We start from the raw sequence: 26,778 nt of genomic DNA, 5'->3' as shown, positions 1-26,778 counted from the left end.
CGGATCTGGGTCATGATGAAAGTCGAGAAGGAATTCGTCGGCACACTAATGGGTTTGACGACTACGTTAACATGGTGCTGGAGAACGTCACAGAATACGAACAGGTTGGCGACGTGAAGGAGGTCAACCATCTCGATCAGATCCTGCTCAACGGCAACAACATCTGCATGCTTGTTCCTGGAGGCGAGTAAGTATCGTCGTACTGGAATATAGTTCTATGTACCGTGCAACTGTTGACACTAACTGGATTGCTTGCGCTGTATGCTATGTAGAGGACCAAAGACCCAGTAGCCGCATGCTTGTTTTATATACTGCTATGAAATAATATTTGGCACCAAAAATCTGCATCGAAAAAAGTGCAGCTGGATGATCAGGCTACGAATGCTGGCCTGTAGCAAGTGAAATGCTGCCAATATCGCGCCATTCGTTGCACGGTCCGACGGTCTCGATGATACGCACCTCGTCAGCCACATATGCCAGCGATCCGATGTCGGCAGCACAGCCATCTCAACAGCCTCCTTCAGTTGCTCACGCTGCTCGGCTGTGCACTCCCTGTACACCAAGCTGACATGAGGGTAGTAGTTAGGCTGGTCAGTAGCATCCCAGTGCTCACGCGCAATTGTATTCGCTGACCGCACAGCGTCCTCATGCACGCACACGCCGACCTCAAGCATGATGCACTGGTAGAACTTGCTTCCGCTGGCGACCCTACGGATCTCAATCGGAATCTGGCTCAGTTGCCTTTCTCGTAGCTTTGCCACATAAAGCTGCACTTGCTCAATTGCCGCAGCATCGCTGTCTGTGCGCACAGGCGAGAATAGGTCAGGTGTGGCGAGAAAACGGGTGAGCCTGGTGCAGTGGAGAATTGGGCGATTAGCGACTGGTGCTGGCATGTGCGGGAGAATGTTTGGGCGGGCTGAGCCAGAGCGAGTATTTGTGCTGCGGGGTGGCCATAGTATAATGCTGGGTGTTTATGCTGACTGATAAAACAGAGAAGTAAAAGAGGCTAGCTAGCGACAGGCAACGAATGCCCTGGACACCAGAAGCGCAGGCTTGACCCACCAACCTCCTTCCCCTAGTCCTGCGTATCCTTATGGCCAGGCGCGCGCAAACGTGCCCTTCTTGACTTGTGTGGACCGATGCAGCCCGATCTTTCGTACGTCAATACCAAAAACAACTCCCAGGGCAAGCATGGCACCAGCCGCCACCCACGTTCCTCGCGGAACAGCATGCCACTCATACCGGCTGTTCAGCGCCTGCGCACCTTCCTGCTGCAGCACAGCGTGAACACCAAGCGCGCCTGTCGTCCACATCGCGGTCAACGTGGCGTAGCCGCAGATTCTATGATACTTGTATGAATGCTTTGCCTTGCGCTGCCACCAAACAGCCTTGTTGAAACACCATGGAGATGCCAAACACAGCCTGCAGGATAAACATAGCCATGGACTATGTTTGCTCGTACATGCGGTGCCTTCCAAAACTGATCAGCACCCTCTGTCCCCAGCCCGCATTGGCGCCGTCGGACAAAGGGCTGCTAGACACGCAGTGCCAGCTACTCCTTGTAGGATTATGTGGGCGGTGCGTGCTGTGCGCTTCGAGTCTGGTGGCGCTGGCCACCGTGAGTGCTGCAGAATAATGACGGCCTGGGTCGAGCTGGCCAGTACGGTAGTCTGCAGGATCTGATGGTAGGCGAGCCCCGCATTCCCCGCCTTGCTAACGATTCGGCACATAGCCATGAGGAACAGGGCGAGGCCTGCCTGCGCAATTGCCAACAGAAAGAGCTTTGCCAGTCGCAATACCAGACTTTGTGGCTCGCCGGATGGATGCTGCGTAGCTGGCATCTGCCATTCGAGTGATTGCTGTCCAGGTGGCTTCTCTATCTCTAAGCCCGATAGAGACTTGAACGGATCGGCTTCTGTTACCTCCCGGGCAGGTATGTCGGACTGCAGTTGAAGGTAGAATCAGTAGCATATTCTCTGTCTCCCGGCTGGGGTTGATGGCTGGCTGCCTACTAGCGACGGCGTCGAGCTCAGATTTGACGCACTATCCCTTAAGCTATCTTTAGCAGTGGCAAACGAAAGGGACTGGGAAGCACTTTGTTGCATCTCACTGCGCCTACGCTCGCGGACTAGCCGCTGGATCCACCCAGAGGAGCTGCGGATCTCGCTGACTGTAGTCTCTAGGCACATTACACCTCCACTCTTGCGCGAGTTTTCCCAGGTGTGGTTTCGGTCAGTAGTGCATCCTGCACTGTACATTTGTATGTCCATGGAAAATCTAGTTGATATGTTTACAAGAGAGGCACAAATACGACAGAGAATATTTGAGCAAACAGTAGGTAGCTGTGCGTATCGCAGGGAAGGAGGAAGGAATGCGAGGAAGGATGTGAGACATCCGATTGATTGCAATAGCTAAGGGAGTGCGGGGAAGCGGTCGGTGGAGGGCGATTGGAGAATGTTTCCCTTGTTGGCCATATCCCCCCACACTACAGAGCTCCAGTTTTTGGCTCGCAGTAGTGATGTTTGCTAACCGACCCTTGCCTGCAGCAAAGGACAGAATATACACAGGTTACTTCATCTATACTTTGGAATGACTGGCCGCCGATCCTAGGCATCAACCAACAAGATGGATCAACCATCAATAGTACCCCTATGTGTCTCTGAGTATTAGACCTTGGGTTGCGTGCTGCATCAGGTAGTGCTTGTATGACATAGTAGCAACATAGCCTGATTATTCATTTGACGAAATGCAAATGCCAAGCGACTCTAATAGGCCAAGGCGCTGAGCGCCGTGTATTTAATGCCTATTAATTGCGTAAATAGCAGGTCACTCCATAGCATCACGTACCCTCCCCAAATTTCGGCAAGTGCCGTAGACCTAGCGTGGTCATGCCGACAATAAACGGGGAGATGATATTTGCAATTTTACAATGTCACAGGTCGCATGATCGGAGGTCACTACATGTGTTTGCTGTCATGCTCCTTCCCGACTCAACAGATGAAAACTGCTTCAAAGCCACATATATGCTGCCCGACTCGCACGACACCTGATGTGTCATACTGGATCGTCAACATACTCCTCCCATGACAATAAAAGAGCACAACTTTCCACCAAGCACTTGTGCAGCTGCTGCGCTTTACTCCGTTCCAAGTTTTTCTCCAGTGTACTCCCAGCTTCATATTTTTTTCCTTTTTTTTTTTTTTCACACCAGCATACCCCACATTTTTAGAATGCCAGAGCAGGCGACGTTTGTTGCGCTTGACAATGTCGTAAATGGATGGCGACAGCGCGTGCTATTTACCCTCGACACCACTATATGGGGTCGTATCTGGGAGGTAGTGGACTTTGTGCTGAACTTGGGCCTATGTGTGATCTATATTATTGTAAGTTCAACCTTTGCAGAGGGTGGTTGTGCGAATTAGCATTGTAACAACAAACTAACTCTAGATGCAAACAAGCATTCCTTAGAACACGACAGTGGTTGATCCAAAGACCCACGAGCCGCTTCCAATCCCCACAGCAAACCGGCAGATAGAATTTGTATTGGCTGTGGCACTTTTGAGCCAGTATATTACACGGTTCGTAATCATCAATGCAAACCCGCGACCTCTAGAGCATGGCGTTTCTTTTCATGGCAGTCATAGCACCGATGGTTGCTTACGTGCTTGGCGAGCACAATGCAAAAATCCGCAGCAGCTACCTGAGTGCGGGTGTGCTGGCCATTTTCTACCCAGCCCGGTTTCTGAGGATGCTATACGCGGTAAATCGGATTTTGGCGTCCGCGGCAGCGTCAGAAGGTAGATTCCGCCTGACACTGATCAAGCAGGAGGCGTCGTCACTTGCATCTGATATTGCCGTGGTCATCATGGGGTTTGCAAGCCTAGTGCATTCTGGCATCTACTGGTACAGCCAACAAACAACATCGACTTTACCGGATTCACATATCTAGACGCGATATACTTTGTATCAAGTAAGTACAGCACTGCTGAGATTCAAACCTGCATCCACTGTCTTGAGTTGGCGTACTACTATTCATGTTGCCCATACTCTCCATTTCACCTCTCTCCCTTTCTCCCCTTTACATGCATATCAAAAACCTACCATCCTCTTCATACAAGAGTATAAAACAAGCTTCCATTAGTGAGTGCCACAAGCCCAAGCACGAACATCCCGCAGAGCACGTTCTCTGAAATAATTTCGATTGTGATCGTCGCACTGGTCGCCTTCACAGTACCGCCCGGATCTCAAAGCTGATCGACTTGACGATAAAGACGTCAGCATATGCAAAGACCGTATCTCTGCCCAAGGCTACACGACACGCGCTGGTGTGTGGACATATTGGCGTGGACTCGGTGCAGCTGTTTCTGCACGAGTTTTTCAATGCTGACCATGGTCCTAACATCTTCCGCACAACAATCGTTATTCTGCATCCTGACGAGCCGGACATGGAAATGAAAGCGCTGCTGTGCGATCCGGCATTTGCAAACCGCGTTTTCTATGTCAAAGGCAGAGCCACCGGCCTCAAGGCACTGCAGCGTGCACGCATTGACTTGGCTACCTGCGTGTATATCCTGGCTGAAAAACATTGCCACGGCACCGGTGTCGAGGAGGATGCCGAGCTGGTTCTGATCGCATTGGCGCTCAGCGCATTCAGAAGTCGAGTGGTCTACAAGCCCGTCGATGAGATGCTAGCCCATGCGCAGCCCAAGTTTAGCGTGTATGCGCAGACAATACTGCCTGGCAGTATTGCGCACATGATGTACCTGCAGACAACGCGTGTTGTCTCTGTCGACGAGATGCGTATGGGCATAATGGCACAGAACAGTGCAACGCCGGGATTTGCAACCCTGGTATTCATGCTCTCCAAGTCGATGGGCAACGAGCCCGAATGGGACTTTTCTGGCGTGCTAGCAGAGGCAATTGCAGAATCATCCGATGAGGGGTGGGTCAAGAACTACATCCACGGATTTGGGCTCGAGATCTACCAGGCTAAGGCTCCTGGGTCGCTGCTGGGGAAGTCGTTTTTTCAAGGTAGCACGCTACTTTTACCGCTGTCATGGGCTGTTGGTATTCGGAGTTGGCGCATTCTCACCTACTCGCTCGCCACAGGTCCATACTCCACACCATCCATCGATTGACAACGACATGGGGCACTACCAGGTCTTGCTTGCACCACGAAACTACATACTGCGCAAGTATGATATACTGTTTGCGATCTCAACTGACGTGCAGTCTGTTGTTGATGCCATGGTGTTTGCCGAACGTGTCACCATCAGGAGTAGCAAGGCACAGCAAAGGACATTGCCGCCAGACGTGCCGGATCCCGTACCACTTTCGCCAATCTCTATTTCATCGACACGATCGCGAATGCCGTTCTTTGGATTCTTGACTCCAGCATCGCCAATGTCCCCAGCAAGAAAGCTGATGGATTTCGAGGAGCCCACCACGCCAGTGCAGGTCGGGAGTCCGCGGCGTGTGATCGTGCGTTCGAATGGCAGTGTTAAGCGGCCACGAGGCACCAACTACATTAGCGATGGTGACAGCGAGTACTTTTCGCCCAGTCGCACTGTGGCAGATCCCCATCCGCGGGAAAAGAGCTATCCAGAATTCACCCCATACAAAGGCCTAGTCGGGTCCCGTGCGGAGCGCGTCGTGAGACGGTCAGATCCTGTACCATCGGAGATCCAGGGGCACATTGTCATATGTGATGCCAGCAACATGTTCCCGCGAAATATCGAGCTGCTGGTGCAGTCGCTGAAGCAGGCTTTCGAAGATGACGAGCTACCAATTGTCATTCTGTCGTCTGCCAAAATAGATCGTATGGTAGAACTGGTGCTGGATGACTTGGCCAACGTCTATATAGTGCGTGGCACACCGCTGTCACAGGCCGACTTGCGGCGCACCCATATCGAGCAGGCTCAGAAGGCAATCGTGCTGGGGGGTTGTGGCGGGCGAACTGATAAAGATATTGGTGACTCGAGCAATGATTCAGCAGCGATACTGGCCAACATGGACATCCAGTCTGTCTGTGGTGGTCAATTCTTTGTGACCACCGAGTTACTGGATATCGAAAGCATTAGGTATCTCGACCATACTCAGCTGTTAGGAGAGCCATTTCTCAAACGTACGTTCATGGGCGGCCACATTTTCATGCCAGCGCTTATCGACACTGCGCTGTGCCAGTGTTACTTTAGCTCACATATTCTGGATGTGCTGCGACAAATGACGTTCAGCCATGCCGACGCAGGACCACTGCGCACATTCAAGCCTGGTCGCCTGAACTTGCTGTACATCCCTGACCGCTTCATTGGTAAGCGCTATGACACGCTTGTGTTGACACTGATGAAGCGTCACGGCGCCATACCTTTGGGCATTTATCGCATAGTATCGCAACGTGGTCAGGCATTCGCTTGCGTCTTATGTAGCCCGGCTCCTACATGCCATTGCTAAGTTCTGACGCTGTATATGTACTAGCACCGATCATCCCTGGATGGAAGCACGTAACTGAGGGGTTACGAAACCTTCGCATCGAGCCTCATAATGGCATATCGGGCTCTACCGGCCAGTCGAATTCGCCAACATCGGCAGGGACAGACAAGAATGGCAAAGGATCCGGCACCAACCAATCTCGGCATACAGTGTACTTTCATGACACGATGGACCATTCAAATGAGGATGTGGACCACGGCGCCATCGCCGACGTCGAAGTGAGTGATGATGCCAATCGAAACACTGGAACTGCCATTCCCACTCGCCCTGCATCCAAAATGGCATAAATGCGGTGCTGTAGATTCATTAGCAATAGAAACACATACGTGCAGAAATCACAGCTAGATGCTGCGCATATACTCAAAAGATGGGCATATTGTTAGTTCAAAACCATGAGTGTTGGAAAAGTATGAAGAAAATAAAATTACACCTTGCCAACTATTCGGCGTACTTGGACAGCCTGGGCTCGTCGTACTCCACATAAGATCCACTCAGCTCATGGTCTGCATAGAGCGCAAGGTTTCCTATGATATGGCCTGGAAGCGCAGTTTGAATCATGGCAGATCGCATATTATCAACCATTGCAGTTTCTTCTGCTCCACCCACTGCCATCCTGTCTACGAAACCCCTCGTCATGTCCGTTTCAACAAGGCCCGGGTGAATCGCAACAGCAGTGATATCGGGTTCCTCTAGTGCCAGGGTCTCGGTGATATAGTTGAGGGCTGCCTTGGATGCGCCGTAGCCAGACTTGTTCTTGAGAGCCGTTTTATGAAGAGCCGACGAGAGATTAATGATCCTGCCCTTTGACTGGCGCAGCTGCGGCAAAGCCTTTTTGATCAGACTCGTTGGTGCAATGACATTGACCGCAAACTGGAGCGTCAAGTCTTCAACGGTACCGCTTGCAATTGCCGCGTATTGTCCTTCAACACCAGCGTTGTTGACAAGGGCAACAAGTGTGCCGTTCTGCGCGGCAAGATCGACCGTTTGTTGCTGAACTGCCTGATCAGTGACATCACCGGCGATAGGAATAAACTTGGCAGAGGTCTGGAGCTTGGAAACCTCCTCCGAGAGGGCGCTGAGGGTGCTGGCACTACGTGCAAGTCCAACGACGGATACATCCTTTGACAACAAATGGAGCACAATGGCCTTGCCAATTCCACGCGAGGCGCCAGTGACAATTGCGACGTTAGTACTGTTCGAGGTTGAGTGCATGTTTGAAGATCGATTGATTTGAGACTGCTGCGAATACTTTTTGTTGATGGGCAAGAAGATACCTGACCTACAGGCTACTTTTATATTCACCAGCATACTGTGCGATTTACAAATGGCGGCTTTTGATCGCCTCGCATTTGCCGAACAGAAGACCGACTACAGAGACGGGGTGGAGCACTCAATACAGGCAACTGCTGGTGCTGTGGTTACATGTACTTTTTTGCATTACCAACGATTACTAATCTGCCGATGGTCTAGGCTGCAGCGCCATTGGTTAGCACAAAACCCGTGCTATTACAAGCTCTACTCCATATGGCAGGCTCTACACCCAATGGTGATGATTGGGTTGGTTTTAATCCCTCCTAATCCTTAGTAGATATTAAAACTAGAATAATTCACTTCGTCCCGGGTAGAGATCAGGCCTGCTTTGGATACAGCTGCAAGGCGCGAAAATTCATCTGGTACCAGCGAGCTGGATACGGGAACTTGGGATGTGGACTGTAAGGCCATTCCGGCCATCCTCGGAAGTCTGGGCTAATTTCCAACAAGCAAAGCCTCCAATCACCTGATTAGATGCAAGCCGTAGATTGCTGATCCTGATGGAGCTCAAATTTGTCAGCGCTGCACGTGGCTGGACTAAATGCATTTCCGACATGGCTGACTAATTGTTCTGCCTGATTATACCTTCTAGAACTAAAGAGGGGCAGTGGAGATAGTCACTGGTGTCAGCATAATATAGCTGCGGTGCCAGCATAAGGTAGAGTTAATACATTGTTACTATGTCCGATGACTAATGGGTACTGCGGCTGTGCGCATATAAAATACAAAGGGCTCAGGCACTGACATCCTAACTTGCCAACAACAACACCCAGAGAATTATCTGTCTACCACTGCCTCCACCCAACATATATTTTCAGTAGTATAGAGAAATGCCTTCCTTCAACACTCCCACCTTTGAGCTGACCCAGAGCCCGTCCCCGGCAACTCCGATTACCGCTTCCGCGACACAAGTCAGGCATGGTCTAGCGGCATCTGAATCGATTCTCGACCCTCTGCCAAAACTGTTCCAGCCGCTCAAAATCCGCAACATCACTTTCAAGAACCGACTGTGGGTCAGCCCCATGTGCATGTATTCTGCAGAGGACGGTTTTGTCAACGACTTCCACTTTATGCACTATGGCCAGTTTGCAGTTCGTGGCTCCGGGGGTATCGTTATCGAGGCCACTGGAGTCGTACCTGAGGGCCGCATCACGCCCAATTGTCTCGGCCTGTGGAAGGATGAGCAGATTGCAGGGCTCAGGCATATTGTGGACTACGCCCACAAGTTTGACACCACGATCGGAATCCAGATTGGTCACGCCGGCCGCAAGAGCAGCACCATTCCCCTCAGTCAGTATGGCAAGCGGCCTACTCTCATGGCCGAAGACTCTGAGGGCGGCTGGTCTGAGGATGTCTATGGCCCATCAGCCATTGCCTATGACGATAAGCACTGGGCACCAAAGGAGATGACCATTGAGCAGATCGCAGATGTCCAGCAGGCGTTTGTTGATGCTGCGGTGCGCGCAGAGAAGGCTGGCTTCGACTTTATCGAGCTTCACGGTGCCCATGGCTACTTGATTCATCAGTTCTACTCACCGCTGTCAAACCAGCGCACCGATAAGTATGGTGGTTCGTTCGAGAATCGCATTCGGTTCTTTGTTGAGACCGCACGCAAGGTTCGCCAAGTGTGGCCCGCTGAGAGGCCACTGCTTGTCCGTGTTTCAGCCAGTGACTGTGTCGAGGGCGGCTGGGATACCGAAGACACAGTTGAGCTGGCCAAGATCCTGCACAACGAGGGCGTCGACTTCATTGACTGCTCATCCGCTGGTAATGACCCGCGCCAAAAGGTTGCATACGCACCTGGATACCAGGTTCCGTATGCGGCTGCTGTGAAGGCAGCTGTACCTGGCATTCTTGTTGGTGCTATTGGCTCCATCGATAACGGTAGGCAGGCAAACGAGATTCTGGAGCAGGGCAAGGCGGATGTAGCTTCGGCAGCTCGCAAGTACCTGCGTGATCCATCGTTTGTATTCGAAGCTGCAAAGGACCTCGGCGTGTTTGTCAAGTGGAACGATCAGTATGAGCGTAGTCGCGTATAAGCATATGAAGGTACCTTCTAATAGGATAACTAATGTATCCAAAATACATTATTCTTATAACACATGACTCCTTGTCCCAAATATGCTGCAGTGGCAAATGATTATTCAGATAGAGTCAAGTGGACACTACCAGCGAAGAAATATTGATATAATAGTGCTACTGTGTGCCTGTTACTCCTGGGCAGGCTGCCAAAGGGAAACATGCTGGCACCAGGCTGAGCATTCAGGAAAAGGGTGATGGAGCGGGGATATGCGTAAGCAGCCTGAAAACAGTGCGTATTACTCTGTCTATTAGGCCAACTGCATTTTATGGCACCAACGTCAGCTGAATGATGTACTGGTGATTACCACAGGCTAGAACAGCCGATGACCAAGCTTGCACAATCAAATCGACGTTGCATATGGTGGCTCAACTTAATTCTTCATCGACGCGATATGAGCTATACCAATATCTTTCTTACTGAAGAAGCCGTGCTGTCTACAGGTACTCGCTTGCAAATTCCTCCACTGGTGTCATGGCCACTAATATCCTCAGCTATTAAGACATCCATAGTTCTTTCCAGCTTTCTTTAATGTGCTAGAATCTCAAGATTCTATTGCCGTGAACTACATAGTTTTCCATCCTGTTGTTGTTTTTTTTTTTTGATTATGCCACCAGAGTGGTGGTATAAAACTTTTGCGCTCGCATCTCCGTTTCTTTTTCTCTTTAGCTTTCCTCATCAATATATGTTCCCTGACCCTGTCACTTTCTGTTGTTGAGATGCTCACACTGCTCGCGCATTTCCGGGTTGAGATACCATCACTTAACAGTTTATTCAGGATCCACGCTACACAAAAAAATACACTGTGGTTCCAAATCCACATGATTTCAGGAACCCATGGATCAAGACCTTTAGGCCACAATTGCCAGCCATACTATCCCAGGCGGCTGGCGCCATTACTTAGACGGGCACCCGCCCCTTTCACCTAGCAATTCCCCCTTCCTTCTTTCATATAGCATATTTCATACATTCAATATGCATCGTGGAAAGGTGCTTGGAGAGTGAGCATATTCCAGACAATTGCAGGAGGCTGTCTATCTAAGTTTATCGTACCCGAGACACAACAGAGGCAACAAGCAGTATAGCATAGCACAATGTAGAGTGAAGCACCGAGTTATAGCGTACCCTGTGCCTCACAGAAAACAAGAAACTGAAGATTATATGCTGACAAGTGACTGGCAAAAATGGATGCAGCTGACCAGTGTGGAACGAAGGGCGCAGGTGAACCGATGCTGAAAATGATATGGCAGCCAGATACTCTATTAGCGGCGAGCATGGAAGCTCAGCAAAGGATTGGATAAAGCCAACTAACACAGCAGCGACAATGGACGTGGACGCAGGAGAGAAACTGCGTCAATTAACGCCTGGGCAATGGCCACGAGAAAGACACTTGTCTAAAAGAGGAAGGACCAACAGTCAAGAGTACTAGCAGATATGTGTGTGAAGATTTATGAGTCGTCGTTAGACCACTGAGAGGAGCACTGCGCTCAACACATAGACAAGGGAGATGTCACAACAGTATCGGGGACTAACAGGAGGGAACTGGTGAGGGAGGGTTGGGGAGTTCTACAAGCCATGAGAGTTCAAGGGAGCCGGGGATACCGATTGGCCCAGACAAAAACACAAAGGTGTTCTTGAGGTCATGTAGAAGAGCAACCTGTAAGTTCCACGGCAGGGCACTGGAGCGACGGCTGTAGTATTTCGCCTTTTGCGTTATCTGGCTAAGCAACGCAACATGCTATCGAAAACTGCAATTTAGCAGTCTGCGCAATAGGTATGACTTTGTGTTTTCGAATACTAGATGCCTCTGGTGCATTATCTGTACGCTGATAGTGGGAATACACGAAAATATATTGACCAGGAGTGGAGATGACGATTGAGCGTGTATCCTATGGAGGTCAGTCTAGCCAGCCGTATTTATAGGCCCGTCCCGTGGCTGCGCTAGGATCCGTCTGCCACCAGTACGCGCGTTTCAGGTAGCATCAAGTCTCTCCCGCCCAGCATTCTTAAACCGCCCCCACTTGTGCAACCATCGTCATGTATGTAAACTGCATGGTATAATGTTTCGTGGGCGATTGAGATGATATAAAGGTTGAAATAGTGTTGATACTCTTGGGTTGTTTATGGCTAGCCCGGCTCAACTAGCAGAACTATTGCCATGATATCCATTGGCATATGGTTACAAAGATTTTGCAAAGCTGCTGAGCTTCTTCGCCTGCGCCCGATCCTTGATAAGCTTGGTCCAAACCGACACCTGGTTCTCAATGTCCACATATGATTTTGCTGCAGCCACACACAGCGCATCAAATGTTTGCCACTGCGGGGTCTGTCCAAGTGTGCGCATCTGATCCAGTACTGATATAGCCATATGCACACAAACCTGTGACTGCTCGCTCGGCGCGTGCTGCTCAGCCATACTCGAAAACACGCGAATCGACTGCTCATTGTAGTCAGACGGCGCAAATGTCTCTAAATACGAGCGCTGCTTGATCGACTCCGACACGATGCTGTGGGCCTGGAAGCCAAGCTCCAAATGTCCAATTGTGGCTCCAAGCTCCATTACGCGGGTAGCGAGGTAATAGAGTGCACGGGCACACTCTGCTTCGCGGACCTTGTCGGTTGTGGATGTACCTCGTGGAACACCGGAAAAGATCGTCTGCCCGAGATCCATCCACCGCTGGACAGTTGGCACAAGCATAGGATGTGCTTGGGTCGTATCTACCCCTTTTACAGCGGTAACCAAGGCCATTGTTGCTGCTGCGTGGTCAAGCAGGCCAATTTTGTTCCAGCTCTTAACGAGTTCGCATACTGCATCTTGCCTAGTGTTGCTGGTCACGTCCTGTTGTGCGAGCATAGATAGGTAAGGCGAAACACAGCGCACTATAGGCGGAACACTTGTCGGAGCCGCACTGCCGAGCCGCCAGCCCATAGCAGTAGAATCACGGTCGCTTCGTACGGCCTTGGCAATATATGGATCGCCCTTTACAAAACTGTCTCTAAACCGTTGCGCCAATCTGTCAGACAGCACTGTATCATTGAGCACAGCAGCTGCGCGAAACGCGGCATAATAGAGCGAGACCGGAATTGGGCAGCTTTCTGATGCTAGTACGGTGTTGAGCGCAACAAATAACTTTCCGCACAATGCTGGGTCTGTTGGTCCACGGGACTCGCGTGCCTGATTGAGAAGTTGGTTGACGATAGTTATTGATACAAGGATCGTAGCGGCAGTTCGGTGAGCAGGGTTGTCGGCGGCGTTCATTGCTACACGACTGTCTGCCACTGTAGCCACACTCCCTGCCTGGTTCATCGACTGCTCGTCCAAATGTGTCGAACTACCAGAATCCAGGCCACGCATTAAGGACAGTGCGCCAGAAAATGAAAACTCCAGGAATCGCTTAATCGTCTTGGCGTCAGTATGTCTAGCAGCGAACCGTGCACTATCGACGACCCCGTCATGGCCTAGTACCAGCGGCGATTCGCCATTCTCTCGCTCGACAAATGCGATCCATTCCAAAAGCGCCTCCGAGCACACCGCCTCAGTGGCTAAATCGCCAGTCTTAACGTCCGAAGGTACCATTTGCGTGATATTGCGTGCCCACAGCACACAAAGCCTCTGCGTAAGCGCCCGATCGCTCATCAGCACCGGTTCAACGATAGCGAACCGTCTTGCAAACCGACTCCACATTAAGGCCAGGCGCAGCTTCCACGACATAGCCTGCGACCTCGTTGCCTTTGCAGTCTTCAGAATCTCGCCGATCTCCATCATGGCTTCGTCTGACGGCGATGCAGGGAATGCGCGACTCAGAATCCGCCGCGCCTCCGATTCGCCATCCTGTGCCTGTACTGTATTGGCCGTATGCGGTACAGTAGTCTCGGCCAGCGCCGGCACAGTTAGCGATCCCATCACCGAGTGCTTGACAGCCATACGGACTATTGCGGCTGAAACTCCCAGCACAGCTGCTGAGGCCACTGCTTTGGGTACGACTCCCATGCCTGCGAGTACTACGCTGTTTCCAATCCATGCCCACTTGGCAATCAGCATTGCCAGGGCCGAGTACGATCCATACTCAAATACCTTGACGAGTCGACGAGTCCGGCGTTCCCATGCCAACGCGTCCTCACATGATCTGCCTCACAGAGGTCTCTATCAGCCGACTCTCGACAGACTGCGCAGCTAGTGCTGGAGCTTTGTGCGATATTGTGCACGCCAGGAGCTGCAGACCGCTGGCACGGTCTGCTGCGAACCTGAGCAATGCGCGCTGCTGCGCTGAGTATACTGAAATCGACGGCTGCCGCCATTGCCGCCGGATCCGGCTAAAGGCCAGCTGTGTGATATCTGGTCGACCCAGCTGCGCGTAGAACTCGAGGTATCGCGTAAACGGCAGCAGCGATAGACTGCTCTTGCTCTTGCCCATGATGATCTTTTGGCCCAGCTGGTCGGCGACCTGGCACAGCTGCTGGGTCTCGGCAGAAGTGTGGGCATTTCCAAGTAGCTGCTGGCATGTTTCTAGCACCGTAACCACCTGACGTTCGTTGTCTGTTGACCAGCTATCACTGGCTGCTAGTGCTGCTGCTCTGCTGCTGATATCAGCCAGAAGTGTTTGCGTAAGTACAGGCTTTGGAGGGGCGGCCGGCTGCGTAGCCCGCTGCTGGGGGCTGCACACAGTGGCATAGCCGCGAATGAAAAGAGAATTCAGAGCAGTTGTCGAATTGAGGAGCTGTCGTGACATATTCATACAAGGGTGGGGGTTTCAGAAAAGAAAAGGGGAGTGCGATTCGCAGGCACATTGATGCCTTCACACATAATGATATGTTGATCTAATATGTTGATACTGGGTGAGTGACGTAGCATACAAAGAAAGGAATGGCTCTAGTCAAAGGGGCGGTTCGTGATAAACGGGTGCTCGAGGGCCTCGGCCGCCGTGATACGCTTATCGGGCGTTAGTGCTAGCAATTTGCGTAGCAGATCGTAGGCCTCTGGCGGCATAACAAGGAATCCATCAAGGTTGTACGCCTTGATCAGGCTTTCAAATCGAATCCCGCGATCCTTGACGGTCGGGATGTTCGTCAAGAACGTCCTGCCCAGGGCCACCGCTGCACGCTCCATCTCCAGCCGTCCATACAATACAGCGATCTCCAGCAATGCCTCTGTGTCGTCGGTAGACTGGAAGAATGGAAATCGGCGCGTCAAAAAGCACAGCAGAATGACGCCCGCCGACCAGATATCAATAGCCACCGACTGCTTTGCGACTTTTGAGCAAAACTTCGGGAGCCCGAAACCCACGCGTGCCTGCTCGATTGGCGCGCAGACCGGGGCGTGTATCCTTGCGTGGAATTCCAGGCCGTCCGCGCATATCAAAGCTGCGGAATATGCGTGCTGCCGTCGTCGAGTCCATCTGCAGCGCATGCCGTGACCGATGCTTCGTTGCCTCCTGGTCATTTTCGCGCTCAGCCAGGCCAAAATCTACTAGCACGCCATGACGCCTGCCAATGTCGTAGAGGAAATTCGATGGTTTGATGTCGCGATGCATGATGCCTTGGCGATGTGAAAACTTGAGGGCCTCGAGCAACGACGCCATGTACCAGCGGATCTCATCGATAGACAGGGTCATGTAAAAGCTGCGGAAATCGTCATTGGGGAAGTACGGCAACACGACGATGACCTGGTCATCCTTGCGCATAGCGGTTACTAGTGGTGCAACGAACCGGCTGCCGCGCAGGTCGTTGAGGATGGCGATCTCGTTGGCGATGCGTGCAGGGGAGCTTCGTCACATAGATCTTCTTGATGGCTACCATGTGCGATCGCCGCCGCCGCCCGGGTCGCCGGAACCGGCTCGAGGCTTCGTCATCTGTGGCAGCGTCATCGTAGATCATCTCCCAGCTGTGGTTGTCGTAGCGGTCGTGCTGCAGGTCGATTGCCTTGTAGACGGTGCTGAATGTGCCTTCGCCAATTTTGCCCAAGAGCTTGTACTGATCAGAAAGACCTGGTATCAGGCCCTTCAGTCTCCTCGATCTCTTCAGAGATGTTGTCATCCCCGTCTTCATTCTCATCTCTGTCATCCTCCCCCTCTTCTGCTGCCTCCCTCCTCCCTCCTCCCCTCTTCTTCGCTATCGACCTTGCTCTGGTGCCTCTGAGCAGCGGCTGTCGTCTGCTTCCTGTGTATCTCCACCAGTATCAGGTGTAGATATACTCATGCCCAGATCCATTGTATATAGGTGTGTCGTGCGTTCGATCTTGTTCTGTCTCTTGCTGCCGTTGCTTTTGCGGTTGCTCAGTCTCTTGTAAACCAAAATACTCAAATCCAGGCCCATTGGCTTCTGATAGCTCAGTGCCACGACATCCAGAACGGCTATACCTCTCATTAAGCCCTACTGGCTGCTGCAGGCTGCATCCAGGTCCGACTCTTCGCCAATAGTGGCATTGATCTCCAGCAGCTCAACTTCCGGATTGTCCAGTCTCCTCGCACCCTTCTAGCGACAACTCACCCGCAGTGTGATCTACTGGTTCTTCAGCATCTGAGGTTTGCCACGAGGATATCCTCTGCACTCTCTGGCTGCTCGATGACCGGCGTGTTTGGTACCTGGGCTGCGATCTGCTCAATGATATTCTCGGCGCACTGCGTTTCTAGCAAATGCTTGAGGTGGTCGTTGTCCACCGTGACATTACGAACGACTGAGTCGTCTAAAAAAGGAGCCCATCCCGTCAATACCTACTGTCTTGGCCATTAGACAAGGATGTAGTGCCAGAATCCCCTTACCTGGTGTCGAAGTCCCCCGACGGATCCTGATGCGTAAGGCCGCCAGCAAACTCAAACACGAGTCGCGGACGCTTGGCTACCGGCTGTACGATCGGAATGCCTTCGGGTGTAAACAGCTCTTCGTGTGGCAGGCCCTCTGGAATACTGTACGAGAGCTGGTGTATTTCGCTCTCGCGTGTATACGTGACTGACCTGAACTGCCGTTTTGTCGGAAGCATTCGCGGAAAAAGCAAAGGGAATTCAAGGTGTTTACAATAAAAGTGCTTTGCAGAATGCGCGTGCACGCGTCAGTATAACCAGGGCGAAAGGACACCAAAGCTGGAGGACAAGAATGAAAACAGCTAATGTCGGGAATGCGGCACGGAAGCAAAAAACGGAATGTATGTGTAGAAGAAAACGAATACGCAGCCCGAAGCCTTTAAAAGCTGAGAATTTTTCGAGCGACAAACAAGGAATACTGGTCCGCCGAGTCGGCTCGGCCGGGGAGCATTCACCTTGGACATTCCATATCCAGCTCCATTTCCCCCATGTCCATTCCCTTGTAGTGTAAGACATTATTGCTAAATCAAATGGACTACGCCACATGCTCGACAGCTGGCGGCTCAATTAGCGTATCGCGCTTACATAACGGACACACCGACGACTGGAACAGCAGCCACCGATCAATGCACCTGCTGTGGAAAGTATGCGGACAGGGCAGCTCCCTCACCACATCCCCTTCACGTATCTCGTCTAGACAAATCGCACACTCATTCAAGTCGTCATCGTCATCATCCCACGACGTTAGTACCGGATCCTTGCTAGGAAGCTCGCCTAGTTGCGCCGAATACACACGGGTTAGCTCCAAGGAACTGCCAGGCATCTGGGGCAAGTGTGGGCAGGACGCGTTGCTCCGCAGAATCGCCATCTGTGGCTTCTTCATATTACCTGGCAGGCCCAGGGTATCAGGAGGCTGGAGATCGCGGTGAGTTACAATGCGCAGTGGCATTAGATCCAGCTCGCTTTGCTGCAGAACGCGTCGGGTTGAATTCCGTCGATGGCCATGGGCGTCGGCGTGTCGTGCACGTCTGGAGCGTGCTCGGAACGCCTGTCCGCTATTGCGAGCCCACACGGTCGTAGCGCGTGGAGGAAATTCGGTCGACCGACGCCCCGCTCGCACCCTACGCCGGCTGAGTTTCAGACAGTCAAAATAGCGTACCAGCATGGCGATGACAAAGCACACAATCCCAGTGATACCCACACCAACCATAGCTTTCAGAAAGAAATTTCTGTCGGCCGATGCCACATCCGCTGCAGACCGCCCGATAGTGATGAAGACGCGCGGGTGTGTCAGCTGGCTGCCTTCAGTCGCTATGCGCACTGCCATCTTCACGTCGTCTTGCAAATACTCATACTTGATGTTGTTTGGCGGCTGAGGTAAATCCACTTTACTTGCGTTTCCGTATACGTGCTCCAGTACCCGGATGAGGTACGCTCCTGCCACATTATTCACCACCCACACAGGCGTGTGCAAGTAGGTCAAGTCGACTACTGCACGCTCGGCTGCCTGCGCTGCATCATCTTTCATAGAGTACAGGAGTGCGCCAGCTGCCCGCCCCGATTCGGTTTCCTGGTGCAGCACCCATTCCCACTCGCTGCGGCAGCTCTTGTACGGCAGGAATGCAATGCCGTTTGGGTGATCTGGCTTGGTGTATTTCCGCACCGTGCGCAATATTGCGTCGTCAGCACAGTCAGCAGATTCCGGCACGTAGAGCTCGCCTGCGAAGCCAAATGTGCTGAGACCCGTTTGTGGTAGTGGATAGGCGTAGTCGCTACGATCGAATGTTGCTTGATAGGCGTTGCGCTGGGTGTCGCTTGTTACGTTGCTCTGTACACTAACCGTCAGCGATACAAGTGGTGCGCGGGCTTGGGCTGCAGCTAGGAATGCCCATGCGAATAGGGCATCCTGAAATATTGTGTAAACCATGCGACAAATTTTTTGCAGGCGATGCTGTAAAGGTATGTGAAATAGAAAGGAGAAAAATCGATATATAAATACGATGCAAAAATGCGTTCAGGTTTAAAGAGGATAAATAACTGCCAATTCGCATCCACTTCCAGCGCGTGTGTATATGCAATCCACCTGCAGTGTCTTTCAATCAGGCATGCAGCATATACATGCGAAAAATGGCCATTTCTCGTATGCATGGCGTCTAGTTGCTCAACCAATTCGAAATCGCAAATGGAGCGCAGGACAAGGCCAACTCCATTACGCAAGAGACAAATGTCCCCTTCATACATTATCATCTAAAATTCCCCGAACTAATCGCAATGATTGCATTTTCTAATCGTCATACATGTCACGCCGCTGCAAACATCGCCTTGTATGTGGATGCTATATATAGAACATGATTATGTTTTGGGGCAGTGGAAACAGATGATGGGAATAGCTTGGGGCAACCATGTGCCGCCATCTCTCATGAAGCATTAAAGGCTCTCATCAGTATTTCCATCCTGTGACAAAGCGCCCGCAGGACGCGTGTCAGGGTCTGGGCGACGGCTCGCTGGTCCTCTGCCTCGGCTGGGCATGTAGACGTCAGCTCGGTTCTGCAGCAACGCGAGGGAAAAGGAAGGAGTAATACATAGGTGTTATTATTAGGACTGTGGTGGTGAAGGGGGTAGCGGAAATAAAAAGAAATAGATGAAATAGAGTGAAAGGTTAGATTTTTGGGGAGAGGAAGGGGCAGAGCAAGTGCATGGAAGCAGCCTGGTATCTAGAATAGCCCGACTCCATATCCAGATGCTAAGCGCGGCCCCTCCTCTGCAACCACTGGTAGCCCTAAGGCGTTTGTTCCTTTTATACAACCAAGGCGAACCACGCAGCTTGCAAGTCCTCCTCGAGCATAATCTACACATTGTTTTGTGTGGCAGCAGGAGCCACCGAGCTACCATCCGCCGGTGCCGACGTCGTCCCCATGTTCAGCGGCATCGGCATCGCCCCCGAGATCCCGCCACTGCCAATAAGATGAGCAAAGTTGGCGTCGCCCAGGCTGAACCCGCCCATCGCCTGCGCACTGCTCGCATGCTGGTCGCCAAGTGACGTACCAAAGTTGAAGATGTCACTGAGCGAGTCCCCGTTCCCGTCGGTAAGCCAGTCGCTGAGCTGGAGGGCGCCAAAATCGCTCGGCTCCGTTGTCTGCAAGTCGCCTGTCGATCCAGGCGTGGTGCCAGCCATCATCTGAATCGGGAGCTGCTGGGCTGCCTGATTGCCCCGCTGCGACAGTATCGACGAGAGCGTGCTCTCACCTGCATCACCCCCCTCACTGGCCATGGCCAGATTGCGGCCTGCAATGCTGCTATTTGCAAACGATGGCGACGGCGTATTGATATTAGGCTTGGCCACGCCCATCATTGGATTCGTTCCACCGGCACTGGTGGCAATGGCATTGGCCACTTGCTGCTGCTGCTGCGCCTTCATGGCCAAGGCTGGACTGGCACTAGCCTTACCGCTGCTCCCGCTGTTGCTACTGACAACCCCACTTTTAATAGTGTATGGGGAAGCAACGCGCTCGATTCCGGCAGCCGGGTTGTTGCGGTTCACTGGTGCTGGCGGTGGGTTTAGTGCAGACATGGGACCCGCACCTACCGGCATAACCATAGCGGGGCTCGACGTGGCCTGCGACTTGTTTGCTACGCCCTTTGCCCCCTTCTTCGTGGACTTGCGTGACTTGGGTTTCGCAGCCGCCTTCTTTGGAGCCGTGGCAGGTGTAGGCGCCGAGGTCGGGATTGAAGCAGTTGGTGCCGACGAGATGATCATCAGTCCCTGGTTGGGTGCGCTATTGTCGGGCTCGCCAGTACCAGGGCGCCGGATCCCGCCGGGTCCGAGATTGCCTACAAGCATGCCGCCGCGCTGCATCGCCATATGACCCGGTGGGATGGCGCCATGCGGCCCAGGCACCTGATGCTGGAGCTGGAACTGAAACTGCTGCTGTTGCTGTTGCTGCTGCGTCTGTGGCTGTATCTGTGGCTGCACTTGCGGCTGGTTGGCTGGAAGCGTCTGAGACGGAACACCATGCGGATACCCCTGATTTTCGGCTTGAACGGCCATCTGTGGGCTCAGCATCGCAAACGGATTAGCATTAGGCACCTGCATCCCAGGCGGCAGGTTTGTGGGCACGCCTGGTTGTCCCTGTGGCCGAGATGCTTGGTCCATCTGCAACGAGCTCGGGGCGCCTACTGTGCTAATCTCTGGGTGTGAAGTTACAGCCGCGTTCGCTGCCTGCTGTTGCTGCTGCTGCTGCTGCTGTTGTTGGTGTTGCTGCTGTTGTTGTTGCTGTTGTTGCTGTTGGTGTTGCTGCTGCTGCTGCTGCTGCTGTTGATGATGCTGCTGCTGGTTTTGGAAATATGCAAGCATAGCAGCATTCGGGGCACCCGCTATCGAAGCCATCGGGTATCCCGCTGCCGCCGCTGCTGCTGCCAGAACCGTTGACGAGCTATTGAAGCTGAATTCGCCCTGTCCCGGAGCACCCATCCCTGGCTGGGGCATAGCACCCGAAAAGTTGCCGGGGATCGCCTGGTGCATGAGCTGGCTAGGCGGACCGACCGATCCAACACGCTGAAGCTGGCCGGGATGCACCTGCTGCTGGTGTGGCTGGGGCGGCATGCCAAACGTCATGGAGGCAACCGATGCGCGGCGCAGATCATTGTGTGCAGCTGCATTGGGAATCATTGGCGAAGTAATAGACGGCGGTGGCGATATCAGCCGCTGAGCTGCCTGTGCTGTGGCGACCCCCGATACATTTGGACTGCCACCCATGGATTGGCTGACCGTGCGCTGATTTGGCACAAGCCGTGGGATATTGGCATTCGCTACGTGCGGGGATGCAAATGTATGAGCGTGCTTAATCGGCGGTGGCTGCGCCTGCGTCTCTGTCATCTTTGCGTTCAACGGTGTAGCACTCGCCCGGGGCGCTGTGGGCGGTTGCGCCTGTGGCTGTGATTGCGCCTGCGGCTGTGATTGCTGCTGCTGCTGCTGCTGCTGCTTCGGACCAGGCGGCGACCGTGTAGATGCTTCACTCTGTCCTGACACGCTGTTGTTAGACTTCAACTGGGCTGCAGGCGATGAATTGGGCTCGACCTTGACTCGGACATCTATGGAAAGGGTAACAAGCGAATGTACAGTTCGTATTAGCCAAGGATATTCCTCAACCATCAATTATCCACTGTGTATAGTGGGACTCGAGAGTGCAGTATGTTGTTGTGGTTTTGCGTGTGAGTGAGATGCAGACAATAGAGGGTGCCGAAACAAACAAATAGGCAATGGCACACTAATAAGCAAAAAGTTTATGACCCGGATAATGGCATGCATAAAACAAGCACAATAAAGTGCTACTCAAGACATGGAACAATAGGGCACAGGTCTACCTCACAGAAATTAATATGAGCACTTTGGCAAACGACCAGAAAAGGTACAATAGCTTGGCGACCACTCATATATGCACTATATGGGAAGAGCGCCTGGACATCCCCCAACACTTTCTGACATGCATTACGTGGTTGACCCAACATTACCTTGCTCGTTTCTATGTGCCTGGTGCGCTGTGCCGGCAGCCTGCGTGCCCTCGCTGACAACCTTCAGGCTGCGTGACAGATACTGCGTATAGTCGTTGGACAGCATGTGCCCGCCTAGCGGGAGCATGTTGACGCCAGGGCCGTGGGGAATCGTCGGCACGCCGTTTGTCGCTGCCTGCTGCTGCTGCTCCTGGTGCTGCTGGTGCTGGTGATCAGACCCATCAGGAAACGGTGTGTACTTTGCCACCAGCGCGGCACTCTGCGGCGAGCTCTCGCCGTTGTTTGACCGTATCCGCTTCGTGGCAGCGTCCACCTGCTCTGAACCAACTCCAGCTGTATCCGCGTCGTCACTATACGCAGAAAAAGGCATGGGATTGCCCCCGTAAACAGAAAAGGGATGGGTTTCTGTTAGCCAACATTAAATGACAACGGGGATTGACACGGAAGAGAGAAAACAGGAGATGCTGTGGTGCGTGTTTGAAAGCGGGCACTGAAAGTAACGCGGCCCCTGAGGATTCTGAACACCCCCCACCTGTACACAGTTGGGGAGAAGCGAGCCCCAGTCAAGACGGGTGCCCTTCTGCAAACAAGGGGGTCTTCAGGATACCCCCTCTCCCTGCCTGGCCGCATCAGCATTCGGCATGCAAAGGTAGAAAAACAACTTACCGTGAGCCGCTGCGCTTGCCATTCGGATTCAGCTGTGTGGCAGCAGGCTTTTGCCCCTTCCGCATCTGCTGGTGCTGCACGTACGTACGCATGAGATCGGGCACATTGGCCGCCGGCTGGCGATCGGAGTAGGCCTGTGCCATGCAATGAAAGAGCTCAAACCAATTCCCCAGGAATGTGTTGGCCATGTCTAGCGGCACGTTGACGGCCGGCACAGGCTTGCCCTTTGGCCGGTCTGCGGGATTCGCTCCATCGCCCTTGGCCGGACTCGCTGAGTCATGTGCCGGCGGAGTGAATTTACTACTGGCGCCATCCCTTGCGTCTCCGTCGGCCTTGCCCTTCGCCTTTGCTGCACCCGCACCGGCCGGTGTGTCGTCAGGCACGCGCGGATCACTGGGCACGACCTGAGCAAGTGGCAGGTTGCCGCACTCCTCGGCCAATGCCAGCGCGGTCTTCAGCAACCGTTTTTTGCGAAGAAAATCGTAGATGTATGCGTTCAGCAGCGAGTCTTGCATCTCAAAGTCCGCTCCACGATGTGTGTATAGGATGTATAGTTGGCTGGTTGGGGTGTGCGGCCAGAGTGGAGTAGAAATACCGTGGGTAGTCTATAAAGAGAGCAGTTGCTACTATATCCGATATAAATAATAATAATAATAACCGGTGAAGGAGGGCAAGCTGGGTTCCCTTTTGGTTTGGCTGCGTCTTCCTTCCCAGGAAGAAAGTGGTTGGGATATAGACAGGGCTATACGAGAAAGAGAGAGAGAAAGCGGAGGAAGGGGCGGCCCGTCGTTTCAGTAGAGGAAAAAAGAGCTACCAGTGCAGAGTAAACATAAAGGCGAAAAGAAAAAAGATGGCGTTGAGTTAGGAGAAGGGGGAAGTCTGACAGGTTCTCCCCTTTTCTTCGTTGCTGGACGAGCTAGATGGCAGCGCCTTTTGAGTGATGCTGATGCTATGTAACAGGGGGAAAGGCAGGATATATCGATTAGAATCGCCTCGTTGTAGCATATAGGAGTCTGGAAAGGCGAGGGTCTGTAACGTCTCCTCCCCCGCACGCTGAGCGAGTATATGGCCAGCAGTAAAGCCAGGCAGACGACACACGTAGCAGAAAAAGTCAATTGATATGCACCTTGCTGGTTGGAGTTTGCCTATCTCTGAAGGAGCATGTAGAAGCAGAGCTGGTTCTTAGTAAATAGCACAAGAAAAATAGCGACGAGGAAAAAAAGGTTCAGAAAGCGCGCGCCGCCGCCAAGTTTGCCCTGCCAGCACGCCAAAGCAGCAGATTTGAGCGTAAATGATCGCCGACCAGTTTAATTGGCTGCACATTTTCAGCACACTTTGAGGTATTTTCATCTTTGCTCGGCGCAAACGACTGAGGACGGACCGTCTCGGTCGCCTTTTGCTGCGATCAGCCAGCACAGGATTTTTGCGTCCGAAAGCTTGCGGCTCCCCCGGAAGCACCGGTGGTCTGAAAACGGAAATGGTTACAGTGGCCTAGTGTAACGCGATACACTGATCGTGCTTCGAACCACTCTATCTCCTGGCATGGCAGCCGCACGCACCCCCCTGGAGAAAGGGTTGAGAACGGGTTTGGGCAGGCGGTTGAGTATCTGCACCGCCACCTCGCACGCGCTCAACAGAAACTCCCCCTCTCCTGCCACAAAACAAGCAGAATACCAGATCTACCAGAAGATTTTGAATTTCAAAATAGATGCGCGATCCACCGCGGATGGCCCGATCTGCCGATACCCACGTCAGTACACAGGATGGTCCAGCAAAAAGGCTTGGCCACAGATCACGGTCGGCGGTCTCCCTGCCCACATCACAAACGCACATGGACTTTTGCGAGGCTACATTCCCATGTCATCATGTATTTTAAAAAAAAAAGAAATATCGACATCGCATCCAGCCAAGCCCTGGGGAGCTTAGTGGCGTCCACGCTTGCCGCCGCGGCCGCCGCTAAAGTTGCCCCGGCGCTTCTTGTCGTTGCCGCCGCGCGCCGACGAGTTCTCGACAGCAGTCTTGGCGCGCTCCACGAATGCCTTGTGGGCCTCCTCATCAACCTCGGCCAGCTTGAGCGTGAGCCCGTCCATCATGATGCCCTCAGCGTTCTTCTCGACGACCTCCTTGGCGATGGGCTGGCGGAACCGCACAATGCCCTCGGGGCTGCCGCGCTCGTAGTCGATGAACCGGACCGGTCCAACAGTGTTGAACAGCTCCTTGAGCTGCGGGAAGCCGACCTCGCCCTCAACGCCCGAGAACTTGACCAGCGACTCAATCTCAATCTCGACCTCCTTGGGCTCCTCGCGCTTCTGCTTGCGCTCGCCCTGGATAGCCGGCACCTCGCGGCCATGCGCCTTGCAGTAGTCCTCGAACGACTGGTACTCGGCGCCAGGCTTCTGCAGCTCGGGCTGGATATACTCGTCGGCAGCCTGCTTCTCGTCGTGGTATGCGGACAGCATAGCCGGCTCAAGCTTCTTGCCCTTGTACTCGAGGTCAGTCAGCTTCGAGACCTCCTCGGCAGCCTCCTTGGTGTCGAACTCGACGAGGACGTTGCCCTTGAACGCCTTGGTCTTGGGGTTGCGGCGCAGGCGCACAAGCATCACCTTGCCCTTGGCGCTGAAGAAGTCGGTCAGCTCGTCGATAAGATCGGGGTTCTCGCGGCCGTAGTCAAGGCCCTTGAAGTGCACGGTGCGCTCGTACCAGTCGTCCGACGGCGTGAACTCGACAGTGCGCCGGATCGCCGAACCGTCCTCCTTCACCTCCAGCGTCTCCTCGCCAGCAAGACCCTCCTTGATTGTCTTGCCCAGCAGCTGGATGAATTCCTCAGGAACTGGGACGAAGCGGGGCTGCTTGCCGCGCTTCTTCTGCTGGGGCGCATCGGTCGGCACGCCCAGCAGCTGACGGATCCGGTTGAACCGCGCAAGCTGGGTGACCTTGATCCATCCGTCCTCCTCCTTAAGGCTCTTGACCATGTAGTTGTCGTGGTTGAGGTTCGCGTCGGTGAAGTAGTGCTTGACCTGCTTCACAACCTTGGCCGCCTCGCCCTCGGACAGGTGAGGGAGGTCCAGCTTGGGCTGCTCGGCAACAGCGTCCTTCTTGATCTCGGCAGCAGCCGCAACCTCGGGAATACCTTCCGTGGGAGCCATTGTTTTTTCTATTGTGATGGTGATATGTGTTGTGTGTGAGAGGCGGGGAGCCGGGGAGAAGGCTATGTAAAGAATACGAGATGGAGAGAAAAACGGAGTAGGAAAATTTTTTGAGAGGACCAAGCAGCCAAATTTTTACGAGTCATTCGGAAGCCGACACAAGCAATGGTCGCGTCCAAAAATCAGCGTTCAAAAAAAGTCGGCGTGATCAAAATTCTTAGATCATAAATTAGTATATTAATGCTCGATCGAATACATGCAATGATGTACTGGCCACTTACGTTGGCAAGGATGTTGCTACAGACACTGCCATGGACACTGTATCAGTGCCTGGAATTTCAAAGAAACTATACCATTTAAAGCTTGGCACCAATTTTTGCCATATGCCGAACCTTCAGCTCGCGCCTCAAAATCTTGCCCGACACATTGCGCGGGATTGATTCAATGACATCAACACCACCACGCAGATGCTTGTGTCCGGCAACCTTGGAGGCCAGAAATGCTTGGACCTCCGTGCATAGTTTGTCAACCTTGGCCTTATCCGATGCATCGATGGAATCAGCCAGAACAATGTATGCCATAGGGACCTCGGTCTCGCGCTTAGGATCATGGACGCCAATGACTGCTGCATCATTGACTGCTTCGTGTGTGATGAGAATGTCCTCGAGCTCGGATGCAGATACCTGCAGCCCCTTGTACTTGATCAGCTCCTTGATCCGGTCAGTAATAAACACATGGCCAGTCTCGTTGATGTAGCCGACGTCGCCGGTGTGGAAGA

At 52.9% G+C, this 26,778-nt stretch overlaps 2 protein-coding genes across 2 annotated transcripts; one reads left to right on the top strand and one right to left on the bottom strand.

Annotated features, from left to right (window-relative positions):
- Window positions 1–252, top strand: DL89DRAFT_99951 (uncharacterized protein; the record flags this gene model as incomplete). The annotated part of the gene is made up of 1 exon (XM_040892324.1): window positions 1–252. A coding segment is annotated over one exon (191 nt), but the record flags the coding sequence as incomplete, so codon positions are not given.
- A 21,913-nt stretch (window positions 253–22,165) lies between these two features.
- Window positions 22,166–23,369, bottom strand: DL89DRAFT_260971 (uncharacterized protein; the record flags this gene model as incomplete). Its single annotated transcript, XM_040885829.1, has 3 exons — window positions 22,166–22,538; window positions 22,721–22,804; window positions 22,855–23,369. The coding sequence occupies 3 exons, from the start codon at window positions 23,367–23,369 to the stop codon at window positions 22,166–22,168; spliced, it is 972 nt and encodes a 323-aa protein (XP_040739711.1).
- Window positions 23,370–26,778: the final 3,409 nt, after the last annotated feature.

The sequence above is a fragment of the Linderina pennispora genome (assembly GCF_002104995.1).
Source record: "Linderina pennispora strain ATCC 12442 chromosome Unknown DL89scaffold_26, whole genome shotgun sequence".
Classification (NCBI taxonomy): domain Eukaryota; kingdom Fungi; phylum Kickxellomycota; class Kickxellomycetes; order Kickxellales; family Kickxellaceae; genus Linderina; species Linderina pennispora.
Note: the sequence above shows the minus strand (reverse complement) of the source record. Positions and strands in the feature narration are given on the sequence as shown.